General features: G+C 40.9%; 1 protein-coding gene across 1 annotated transcript in view; it reads left to right on the top strand.

The window, feature by feature from the left end:
- Window positions 1-12,929, top strand: part of Cpvl (carboxypeptidase vitellogenic like) — a 109,402-nt gene that overhangs the window by 35,279 nt on the left and 61,194 nt on the right. The window contains exons 8-9 of the mRNA XM_008841527.2: window positions 9,957-10,079; window positions 10,455-10,586. Of these exons, the coding sequence (XP_008839749.2) occupies window positions 9,957-10,079; window positions 10,455-10,586 (255 nt within the window). The remainder of the gene's footprint in view (window positions 1-9,956; window positions 10,080-10,454; window positions 10,587-12,929) is intronic.

Raw genomic sequence — 12,929 nt, 5'->3', positions numbered from 1 at the left:
CCCTGTAGCCCAAGCTGTCCTGGAACTCACTATGTAGACCAGGCTGGCCTCAAACTCACAAAGATCCACCTGCCTCTGTCTCCCGAGTGCTGGGATTAAAGGTGTGCACCGTCATGCCTGGCTATGTTTTAAGTTTACCTGTGATTACCCAGACTTACATTTAGAGCATGTCCATGAAATTTCAGTTTTAACGTAGTGCTAACCCACCTTCCCACTCTCCAACCTCTTTCCCCAATTGTTAATTGAAAATCCTTTCTTTTCTGAACTGTTCATCTGTTGCCATTCTTAGAGAGTCTGAACAAATAATGTCATTCAGTTTGCAGAATCATCCTTGAAAAATAAATGGATAAACTCAGAAATGGTTTTCTGCTTTCCAGTGTAACTGTGCTGGATGGAGAATCCTTCACATTAGCATGCCAGGAAGAAAGGTAGCTTGATGCTCTGAGGGGATGCAACAGTGCCTTGACTTTGGTGTAAGAGTCTAGAAATTATCATAATACATACTACCTAGCATTATTTTGAGTGTTTAATTAGATAATCCTCCTTAGATATTTTAAATAGTGACTGACTGTGGCAAGCACCCAGAACATGGTGCTTCTTGTTACCATTCATGTGGAAAATCTGTATTAATCCAATTAGAACTCAGAGCATATAGCCCAAGGCACATAGACTGGGGACAAAATGTTAATAGAAGCTCTGCTCACTTATTGTCAGAATGTGGCATTGCTTTCTCTATTCCGCTTGGGTTATTTTGATGCATATGAATGGGGTGTGTGTGGGGGGGGAGTGTATTTCTAGGGGTTTTGAATATGCCAAGCCAGCCTTTTACCACTGAGCTACATCCCCAAACAAAAATATTTTTAAAGGTAATGGTTTGCCTAAAAGATGAGGGAGCTTAGAAACTGATATTAGAAGTTTTATTGATATGTTTCTGAATGCACAGCATGTGTGAGAACCCACCTCCATCCTCAAACGCATGGCACACCAAGGAGAGCAGTGTGGGCCTGCTCTGTGCGTGATGGACAAGGGAAGAGCCTCTTGTCTTTTTCTGTTCTCTTCATTTCTATCCAGAGCACCAACTGGAATTAATTTTCTCTAAAGAGAGACAAATGTGTCTGTAAATCACCCTCCTCAAGGCATGAAAAAAATGTACTTCAAAAAAAAAAAAGAAAGCTGTGTTTAATTCCCATAATCAACTTTCTTTTAAGTGTTATCCTTCCAAGCCAGTACCTATTAGTGAGAGGGCTCTTGTTCTTGAGGCATTGACACACTTTAGAGCCCTCTCCAGGGTCCATGGGTTGGGTTAGAAGTTACAACAAGGCAGCCCTCAGTGGAAGGCAGGCAGGTGGCAGGTAGAAGGCAACTGTCTACGGTTCTCAAAGTGTGTAGCTGCATGTGCCATTTCAGGCAGAGAAAAATGCTGCCTGCAGTTATGAAAATAGCAGTTTCCAGGATGGCAGAATGTATGGTGAAAACTGGGCATCTCTTCTTTACAGAACAGGACTGGTTCTCTTCACAAGCACTTCTACAGCCATAGCTAGAGGACCGAATGTTTGCAGACCCCAGAGCTATTTATGTGTTAGTTAATAAGTTCGGTGGGGTGCTTTATCTCCATCTGCATGGGAAACATACTGTTGGGAGCATGGTGTCTAACAACTTCTTCATGGTTTGTTGAGCTGAAGGGACAGGCTCCCAAGACATGTTTGTTTGTCAGCTTTAATTTTTTCATGCAGTACTAAGTAGAATGCTAAAGGAATATTATAGAATAGCTTCATGTGAGGCTGTAATTAGGCAAAACTACCCATGGTGTTTCTCTTCAGAAACGTTACATCTCCCTGTCTTTGCCCTTCTCCCTGACCCGAATCCCTGGAGACTCTCCTCTGCGCCATGCTATGCTCAGCCTCCCGCTCTCCCTCAGCCCTCCGCTCTCCAGTGGCCTCATGCTCAGGTGGATTTCTCTTCACCTCTTCCAGCTCTATCTGGATCTGTCTATGTCTATCTGCTTCTCTTCCTCCATTCTGACTTATTAGCTCACTGCCCATTGGAAGGGCTCAAAAAAATTAGGTTCAATGTGGTTTTCCCTCAACATGTTTGTATTTGAATAAATAACAGTGTCTACCCACAGAAAGATATTTATAATGGAGGACTTAGAAGCACTGATGGTAAAGTGAAAGGGTGAGAAGGAAGGTGGAATGGGAGATCTGTTCTGGTAGTAGGCTGGTAATCATTCTGTGTTGGCCCCATTATTATCTTGTCCTTCCAGGGTTTGACTTCACTGAATCTGATGGTTGAAAGATAGCCTGAAAAAATCCGTTCACTTGTTTTATATGGAGATCTCATATTAGAACATTTGCTCAGAATGAAATATACAACAGCCATGAGCCATCTCTTGCTGAGTGCTATTTAGTGCATTGCTTCATTTAATCCTAAAAGTCCCTTTATAATTATCCTCATCTTAAAGATGACGTGACTTAGACTGAGGCTAGGTATACCTTATCAAGGCCATCCAGTGGCAAAGTGGGAGAGCCAGAATTGGAGCCTACATGATGAAACTGCAGGGTAAAAGATTAGACTTCAGGCTTTAGCTGTGGGTTGTAGCCTTGCATGGGGCAGTGCACTCTAGAGCTGGGCCCTCTGGAAACCACGCTGTCTTAGGACCTACCTCTTCTTACAAAACTGTCTCCCTTTCTCCTAGAAGGGAGTCTGACATTCCTGCTCAAATTTCCTGCAGCTCTGTAGGGTTATAACCCTATTCAAATATAAAAGAAGCTCCCTAGCTCTTTCAATGTCTCTATCTTTCTGACCAGGACCCAAGTTTTCATCATGAAGACTTGACTTTGATATAAAGACTCGAAGTCCTTGGTATGCAATTATTTCTCAAGTTTTGGAACGTGATAAATTTTATTAGATAACATTCAAGCTGGTTTAACTCTTGAGTCCATGACAAATGTCTATTTTTGATTACGTCCATCTGTATTTGCCAACATTGTATTTTAGAATTGAAAATGGATTTGCAACAGTTTCACAAGCTCAATATTATAAAAATCAAGGTTTAAGCTGCATCCCAAAGAACTGAACAAAGGCATGTGGAAATGTTTGCAAGATGGGCCTCCGGCTTTTAGAGAATATAGCCAAATCAAATCAGTACATATTTACTGATTCTCAAGTTGCATGGAGAAGAATGTGAGTAAACAGAATTTATAAGCTTTGTCTGATGGGAACTGTCTTGCTGGACAGGATAGAGTAGCAGAGAGGCTTCAGTAGGACCTGATCAGACAGATGTCTATGATGGGGACAGGAAATTAGAAGGTAAATCAATCATGCAGCTTCACCCTTCTGAATTCTATCTACAGAGACCAAACAAAGGCCTCCCTTTGTTGCCTGTGGCCCAGAGTCTTCATACTCTTTATTTACAAGTCAAATTAGCTGGAGTCTCCGTTTTAAACAAAGGAGTTTATTCATCTTGTTGAGTCACCTGGCTGCAAGCTGGGCTTGTCCAGTTGCCTCTGAGGTTAGAATGAGTTGGAGAGAGGATGTGTCTAGTGCCCTTGTGCCTGTCACTGATGGATATTTTTAAAGACCCATCTTCAATACTAAAAGAGAACACACACATATATATATATATATGTATATATACATATATAATGTATGTATAATTTGTAAGCCAGCATGTACTTTGCATGAGTTTATATGATTAAAAGTTGGCTACAGAAGAAATGTTCTCGCTATCTGTCTACGCTTGTAGATTTTGCAAGTCTCTTTTTCAGCTCATATTCGAATAGATGTGCTGATAGTATCATATTGTTGTTAGAGCTTCTTTTTTTAATTGCAGTGCTGTGGTCTCAAAGTGAGATGACGCATGGTCTAGAAATGTCTAGGAAGTTGCAGGGATTAACCACAATGCTGAAGTTCCAGCTTTCCTCATTCAGTAATTTTTCAAACTGACCATCTGAAGGCCACACCTCTCTCTGCTGAGAAAATAATGGTGCTGAGTTGAAGTGAGAGCCTACCTACCCCCAAGGGTAGATGAAGTCAGGGTTGTCCTGGTCTCATCCCTAGATGGTTACTCCATTAGACTTAGGGCTTATGTCGCTCTTACAGCCTCCCTTGTGTTTTCAAAGTATATGAAAACACTGTTGATGTCATTGACGTTTTTTCGCCCCCTCTGGCCCATCTCTGTAAATGAGAGTGGCTTTCCCAAGGCATGTGCTTGAGAAGAGTTGCATGTATATGACTCTTTTCTTTTTTTAATTTTATTTACTTATTTTTCATGTATATGCATGTATTGCCCGCATGTAGGTCAGTGCACCTGTGTCATGCAATGCCCTCAGAGGACAGAAGAGGCTGTTGGATCCCCTGAGCCTGGAGTTATGGACAGTTATGTGGGTGCTGGGATTCGAACCCAGGTCTTCCATAAAAACAAACAGTGTTCTTAACCGCTCAGCCATCTCTCCAGCTCCATGACTCTTTTCTAGAAGGGCAGCCCACCTTGCTCCCTTCTGGAGAATACACAGAGTTCTTCTCGGCCATGAATTCTTCAAAGAGGCATCTTGTTAGCTGAGTGGCTGGAGAAATGGGAACAGAGCAGGGCAGGGGGCTCAGGATAATGATTGGGTGCTCAGTACACCACCTCTGAGGTTGACAGCTCTGTGATCTTTTCCACCAGGCAGAGCTGAGGACTAAGCCTAACTCTGAATGGGGAAACTGTCCAGGTTAGGTGTCCCTTTGAAAAGCCACTGCTTACTGTCACCAATAAACCTGTGAAAGTTTTACCATGAAATGTATGCCTAGAAGCACGGCAGACAGTGATTATAACTGCATTGACTTTTTTTTTCCTACTAAACAAGAAATGTAGCTGACTTAGTATAGCTTAAACAATGGTAACTGTGAACATATGTGAATTTCTGTGAAGGGACATGGTTTCCATTATAATATCATAAGCCCTCTTTCCCCTCTTCTGGGGGAGCTGATTGAAGCTTGATTTTTCCTCTTCTGAATTTGCCTGGGTGATAGGGATGCAGTAGCTAACTGTGAATGCCACTGAGTCACATAAGAAAGGAGAGAGTCTGTGGAATACACCATTAGTTCCTTTCAGTCTAATTTCATTGAACTTTTACACATCTGGATCATTAAGCAAGCATTGCATTCTCTGCATGCTCCTCACGTGATTTCTATGAGGCTGTTCCAAATATCATTTAAGAACTCACAGAGACTGCAGACCAGGAATCAAAGCTACATTTGGCTATGAGGTTTCTCATGGGCAAAGTAAAAGGTTGAGAGCTGAACCAGAGAGTCTTCTGATATAGGGGAAGAATTAGAACTTTATTGCTTCTTGGAACTCCAAAAAATAAAACATGTACAAACAAATGCAGCCTGGTGTGCCTGGTCCTTCTTGCTAGAGGTGAGTGCAAATATGGTCATCAGGGGGAAAATAAACCAAATTAAGAGCCGTGCTAGAGTTGGCAGCTTGAACCATCTTCAAATATCAGAGAGGAATAATAAGGCCAGGCTAAAATCCAGATGTGTTAATTACCAATCTTGCCCGAATTGTTGTATAAGACATATATGTTTATCTGGCTGAGTTCCTTATTCGAATGTCACGGCCAAATGCTAAAATAATGTGTCCATTTCTGGCTGCGCTTTTCCGCTTTGCTTTTATTACTGCTTTGATGATGTTCAGAGCTTTCATGAGGCCAGGATTTGATCATGTGGTAGAAGATTAGTGTTAATTCTCAAACTTCAGGGGCTTTGTTTGCCACCTGCCACCTGCACTGGGAGCACCACAGGGTTGCAGGGAGACATAGGATTGAGGTTGTGGTTGTGGCTGCTGCTGTTATGGTTACAACTCAGAACAAACGGAGCAAGGGTTCTTATGTTCATGTCCAAGATGCCAGTACAAAATAGCACGTTGTCTATTTCTGATCCAGAAGGTGGGTCCATCTAAATCCCACCCCCCAAACATGAAGTTTTACTCTGTTAGATAGATGATAATAGATAGATAGATGATTGATAGATAGATAGATAGATAGATAGATAGATAGATAGATAGATAGATAGATAGACTGGGCAAGATAGCACATGCCTTTAATCCCATCCATCAGGAGGCAGAAGCAGTGGATCTCTGTGAGTTCAAGGCCAACATGTCTCCATAGCAAGTTCCAGGTCAATTGGGGCTACAGGGAGGCCCTGTCTCAAAAACAAAACAAAATATACAATATACATATTATTTGCTTTTATATTGTTTGTGTATTTTTATTTGCATTATTCATATACATACTGGAAGGGGAAAATAGGTAAAACATAATATACTTGATTTATTATTTGGTTGTCTTCCTATGTATTTGTGACGGTCTGAGAATTGTTAAATTGAAAATTAAATGATTCAAGAATAAGCAGTCTGGTTTGCAAACAAAAAAGAAACATATCACAAGGAGGACCGTAAAAATAATTGAAATCTCATTATAATGTTTTGGTGTCTGTTCTCCATAAAATAATCCTGTAATTGTCTACTGTGTGACAGCCCGAGTCACTCAACCAAAGGAATGATTAATGAAAAAGGCAGTGAAGGATCTGTCACACTGACACAAAGCAAGGAAGTGTGTGATAGTCATTAGAAACGGAAGAATGGGATAAACATCCTTACTGTTTGGTTAGCAGATGTGGGTTGGATATTGACGAGGGTTTTGGAAGTGATTGTAGAATTACCCATCTCACTTTCCTGTTTGTCATGAGTGGTCAATTTAGCAAGTATGGTGTGGATAAAAACAGGTCCCGGCACCCGACCAGAGATCCACATGGCATCCCTTGACCATTGATTGAAACTCATTTTGCTAGAATTAAGAGCCATGGAGGCAGTCAAGCCTGGTGAGAACTCTAGCTAGGTATGAGAATAAAATGTACAGATGCTTGTTTTCATCATTGCAAAATATAGCAAAATGAGGTTTATTATGAATGGACTCAGATTAAAGTAGGTGAAACAGCTTGGTTCATAAAACTCAAAAACCTGAGTGGTATTAAAAATATAGGCTTATTCGTAATTTCTCGCTCAGTTATATCCTCCATGCATGAAGGTTGTGATGGAAGGTACCAGATGCTGGATACTTTAGGCTGAATTTGCCTTCATTAACTATGTAGCAGTTTAAGGGATGTGTCCTCCCATGTCAGAAAGAATGAAGGGTTTTATAACTTAGTCTAACAAGAATACAACCAGAGAGATAGTATCACTGAAATATATACTTTTTAGCATTTGTGCCAATTTCCATAGCAGAAAAAAAATCAGAAATAATATGAGATAAGTCACTTATGCATCAGCTGTGCTTGTGTGGACATATTTTGCACTGGGCAGTGTGGACATCATGGTATTCATGAAATCAGCTTCCTTGTGTCATAAGAAGTATTTTTTCTAAGGATATATTTTGTGCCTTATTCATCTTTGTCTCCCCAAGTCCATGCACAATGCCCTTGACAGAAGAGTTGCCCGATTAAGTCATTATTGATGAAAGACTGTATGGCACATTTTTTAAAACCAGAGAAATGATTACTTTTTGTCACTTTACAGGAATTTATTTGATAAATGTTCGCTTACATGATAATATTACACTTATCCAGCAAAACAAATTTCAGACATATAAGCATATCTTTATATTACCACGAGGAAACTGAAACATATTCATAAATATAATGCTTAAAGTGCTTTGATTTAACACGTTTACCCCAGTAATTGATTTTGTACAGAAGGCCACATCCATGAGACCTCATATAAGTTATGTGAATAACAAATGGTGCTTTTATTATTAACTTGGAAGGAGTTTGGATTTTTGCACGAGGTCAGTCCTGGTGTGATTCTGACTCTACTAACCTCTTTGCGTCCTGATGTCCTGTTTTGAAGTGTGAACTGCAGTAGCTCCAACATGTGGTTATGGTGTGGATTAAGTGAGAAATTTTAGAGGTTCCTAATCCTTGAACCTTTGGGGAGCTCTGGGGATGTTGTGGAATCTGTGGATTCTATAGATACTTTCAAAAGGTGTCTAGTCTATTATGGACACACACACATTGCTTTTTTTCCAAATGTACATGGATTCATCCATTTCACAGCTGTTTATTGAGCACTGACAAACATCAGGCACAGTGGTCACAAATAACCAAAGTAGATGCTTATTCCCATGTTCAAGTATCTTCCAGTATCAGAGAGAGAATAATAATGCAAAAAGATGAGCAGGCAGAAGTTTGTTGAGGAGAGATGAGGATTAAAGGCAAAGGCAAGGACATAAATCAGAACAGCAAGAATATTAAAATTTTAGGTAGGTGGCCAGAGAAGGCATCTCTCAGATGGCCTCTCTTAAGGAAATGTGAGACTGAATGATCAGTTACTTGGGAGAAAGAATTCCAGGAGAAAGGAGCAACTAGCACAAAGGCCCTGGTGCATGCAGGGAACATTCTGGAACCCAGTGGGGCTAGAGAGGAATGAGCAAGAACATAGCATGGCATGAGGTTAGTGAAGGGAGTGGATCGCATTAGCCTTTATACCTCAGATAAAGCCCTTTGCTTTAACTTCCATTCACTACGATGGAAAGATGTGAGCAGAAGACTGGCATAGTCTGGTTTATAGTTTAGCGGTACCACTGTCTTGGAAGTAGACTGGGGCTAAGAGCCAAAGGAGTACTGTACTGTGGACACATCTTGACATAAGAGGTAGAACTGACGAACCTGGATGATGAAATGTCAGGGGTGAAAAAGAAATACAAAGAATGGCACTGAGATATTTGGCCTGCGCATTCAGAACTGCGTTAACACGAATGGCATGAGATGTTAGAACAAGACTTGGGTTTGGCAGCTTCATTCTGAATCTAGGAAGTTTAGTGTTAGATAGACAGCAGGAAAAATCAAGAAGACAACGTTCAGTGAAAATAATACAAAACTCCTTTTTCAGATGTTTCTGAGCAGGCTGGCAAGATGGCTCAGTATAGGTAAAGGTGCTTCCCACCAAACCTGATGACCCGAGTTCGATCCCTGGGATGCATGTGGTGGGAGGAGTGAGTTGACGCCTGCAGATTGCCCTCTGTCACCCACATGCTCACATACATACACATATAAAGAAATAAATGCAATAAAAGTTTTAAAATATTCCTGAGCCAATAGTAACATTTTTCCAACATAGTCTAAAAGTGGAACTACTGTGTATTAGGGGAAAATTGTCTGCAAAGCAATTTGACCTTGAAAAAGGATCCTACGCTAGAAAACATTGGATATAAATAAGCGTGAGAATTTTGTGGTCATTAAGTATTATTTTGCTTGCCTTTCTCTTATTCCTTTAATATGGGCTCATCTTAAATTTGCATCATTACACAGATTTTTAGGAACTGGGTTTACGAGCTGGAGAGATGTTTTAGTGGTTAAGTGGTTAAGAGCACTGGCTGCTCTTATAGAGGACCTGGATTCAATTCCCATGACCCACATGGCAGCTAACAGCCATCTGTCACTCCAGTTCCAGGGGAATTCAATGCCCTCTTCTGATACCTGTGGGCATTGCATGACACGGGTACACTCACACACACACGCAGGCAATACACTCATATGCGTAAAATAAATGAAAATAATAAATAAAAATTAAAAACAGGTTTAGACTTGATATTTATTTGAGTAAAACATGGAACAGAAGGTTCTGGTGAAAAGCACAGTAGGTGAGTACCTCAAACATGTCATTGTATTTTGGAAGGACACTAGAATGTTCACTCTTTACATGATATTTATTTGTTTGCACCTAACTGTGATTTTTGTGTCTTGTGGGATGTATGATACAAAAACAGAAGAGGGAGGCAAAGCCTTTGTCACTGTACAATTTACAACCTCAGTTGAAGGAAGGGATGGAAAATTTAGGTTATTGTTAATTACCTTAAGCACATATAGTTGTACCGGCATCACCCTGTGACTGCAACTTCAGTATCTGTCCTTCTCAGTCTTATGCAGGGAAATACGTGCCAGCCATAGCGCACTACATTCACTCTCTGAACCCTGTGAGGCAGTTCAAGATCCACCTGAAAGGAATTGCCATCGGAGACGGATACTTTGACCCTGAATCGGTTGGTGTCTTAGTTTTTCTTAACTTGTCCCTTACAGAGATTAAATCCCTTTTAACTGGATGCACAGTGCCTCTTACATCAGAGACCTAACTTGTTAAAGGACAATACCAGTTGACTTTAAAACATAAATCTAATTTTTACCAAACTTTTCAATGTGTCAACTATTTCAGCCTATGTTGTGTGTCAGTGCCAGTGTGTGCGCTGTGTAGTGCGTGGGTACTGTGTACACTTTCTGTTGTATGCATGTGTCTGTGTGTTTTATGATGGTGTGTATATAGTTCTCTGACTTGGCTAGCATTTCTTCATGAAGCAAAGAGGGCCCTGGTCCTCTCTTCTTCTCTCTCTGACCTTCCTGTGTGTCTCTTCTGTCCTCAGATGATAGGAGGCTACGCAACATTCCTGCACCAGATTGGCTTGTTGGATGAGAAGCAGCAGAAGTTCTTCCAGAAGCAGAGCAACAAGTGCATAGAGCTCATCAGGGGTCAGAACTGGATAAAGGCCTTTGAAGTGAGTTCTGGGGCTATGGGTTGCCCTTAAGCAATGAAAACCATCTGAGGAGAAAGGGGTGGGGGTGCACCGCAGCACTCCGGCTTCTGTGAGAGTTCTCTGCTGTCTAAGATCGGGAGGCAAAGTGAGTGGGTACAGAATGAAGAAAAGGACTGTCTGTGATCCTCAGAGTTTATCTTGGCTGTGTTTTTAATTTGAGATCATCTTGGCATGTTTGTCTATGTCTTTTATTAACTGTTCTGATTTCTTTAAATGCTGGGGGCATCTAAAGACCTTCTGTAGCATATGGAAATCAGAATCAAGAAAACCTTGGAAGTGGATGCCTGAGTGTCAACAGATGCTCAGAAGCGTCTAGAAGGGCCGTGTCCACAAGCAGGGCTTCAGCTGGAGAAGTGACACTGTGTACAGCCAAAATCACATGCTCTCAAGTGCCAGGATCAAAGACTACAAAGTGTAGTGATGGGAAAGTTTTCCAAAGAGACATTGTTACTGTAAAAGTTAAACTTGAGAATCTGATGGTTTGAGCCTTTACCCTTTGTTTTGTTTAGTTTGGTTATTTATGATGTAAGACTATACTGCGTACTGAGCTGCAGGAACTTGGATGCCCCCCCCCATAGAGACAAAAGCCAAAGTAAGCAATCTTCCTTCCGTGCTAATGCCACGTATATTTTAGAACTGTCCAGTTTGGCAAATTCACTTCAATCTGCTTCTTATTAGATACACAAGCTGTAGCACTCTCTATATCTAAAGTCATCATGACTATCTAGACAGAAGTCTGATATTAATAATCTTCCAAATACTGCAGATCAGCCAGTTGTGACTAAAACGGGGTAAATAAACCTGAGCAGAAAAGGGGTAACTTAAAGTCATGCTCATTTCACAAGTACGGTATCAGGACACTACTGAAATCCCTCATGGAGGTGACCCTTGCTGTGAATTCTGCCAGCAGCAAGCTGTGCAGATGGATTGGGAGAGGAAAGCCTCAGCCCTGGGCCGGATGCTGGCCAGCTCTCCTTTCTGTGTCAGGACACCAGATGTGGCTGAAAAGTGTGCAGTCAGAATGCTTTCTGCAACTGTAAACACGAAGGAAGCAGGAACTTCTTGGAAGCGTACGAGATCATGCAAGTCTGATGGCAATAATAGTCATATTTTCAAGATAGGTTGTAGGGCACTTGCTGTGGTAATCAGAGAGGGGAAAAGAAAATAAACTTTAGAATTGAGAATTAATACCAAATTTTATGTGGCAGAGGACCAATTTGCAGGTGAGACATTTGCTGTGGTTTTGCAGAAGCATGCAGGGATTACTGTGTCTGCTGTAAGAACAGGTGGGAGGTCTGAAGGAGGAAGATAGCAAAGAGATGCTCATGGTACATGATGGAATGAAGGTAGGAAGAAAGCAAGGAAATGCCCAATATGGGACCCCAAGGCACCCACAGGGTCAGAGAAACTGTTGAAAAGCCCAGGTATTTTGTACAGTCAAAGATAGTAAGACTGTGACCCAGGAGTCTCTCCCAAACCAAATTCATTAGAAAACAAAACTTAAAATACTCCCCACCTCACAATTTTCAAAGGGTTAGGATATCTCTTCAATCATTTGGTCCAACATCGTGAATGATGAATTAAAGGTTTGTTTTTTCCAAAGTAAGTGGACAAAATAGTCCTTAGAACAAAAGTAAAAAGTGCTTTTAAAAATTCTGATATTGAAGGGGATACAAATGTCAAAATCTCAAGTCCAACTGATGCAGCCTATTTGCTGTTCTGATTCTTTAAGATGGTTCGGTTAATGAAAGAGCAGGAACATAGTTGAAGAGAAAGTTGGAGACAGACAGAGGATGCCATCCCACACGCACACTAATGGGGATGCTGGGCCCAGAGGACAGCAGTGAGTCACCAAAGGACACAAATAGGTTATGGTAGGCCTAGGCTGGAATGGGTCCCCCTGACTCCTAGCCCAGAATAGATACCTGTCCCAGGTACTCAGTGAAAATCCTGAGACATTTTCAAGATTCTGCAACAGCAAAATGACCAATACCTGGTCCCTTCTGTCTCCTGGAACATTCTCTATGGAACAAGTTTTGATTAGAAAGTGGATTTCAAAACTCTGGACTAAATTTTTCACATTATTTTTTTCGACAGCAAATTATTTTTAAGTCTATGTGAAAACAAATTTACTTTTATTTATTTTTATTATTTTCAGTGAAAATCCTGAGACATTTTCAAGATTCTGCAACAGCAAAATGACCAATACCTGGTCCCTTCTGTCTCCTGGAACATTCTCTATGGAACAAGTTTTGATTAGAAAGTGGATTTCAAAACTCTGGACTAAATTTTTCACATTATTTT

The sequence above is a fragment of the Nannospalax galili genome, unplaced genomic scaffold (assembly GCF_000622305.1).
Source record: "Nannospalax galili isolate Female #2095 unplaced genomic scaffold, S.galili_v1.0 scaffold158, whole genome shotgun sequence".
Lineage (NCBI taxonomy): Eukaryota > Metazoa > Chordata > Mammalia > Rodentia > Spalacidae > Nannospalax > Nannospalax galili.
Note: the sequence above shows the minus strand (reverse complement) of the source record. Positions and strands in the feature narration are given on the sequence as shown.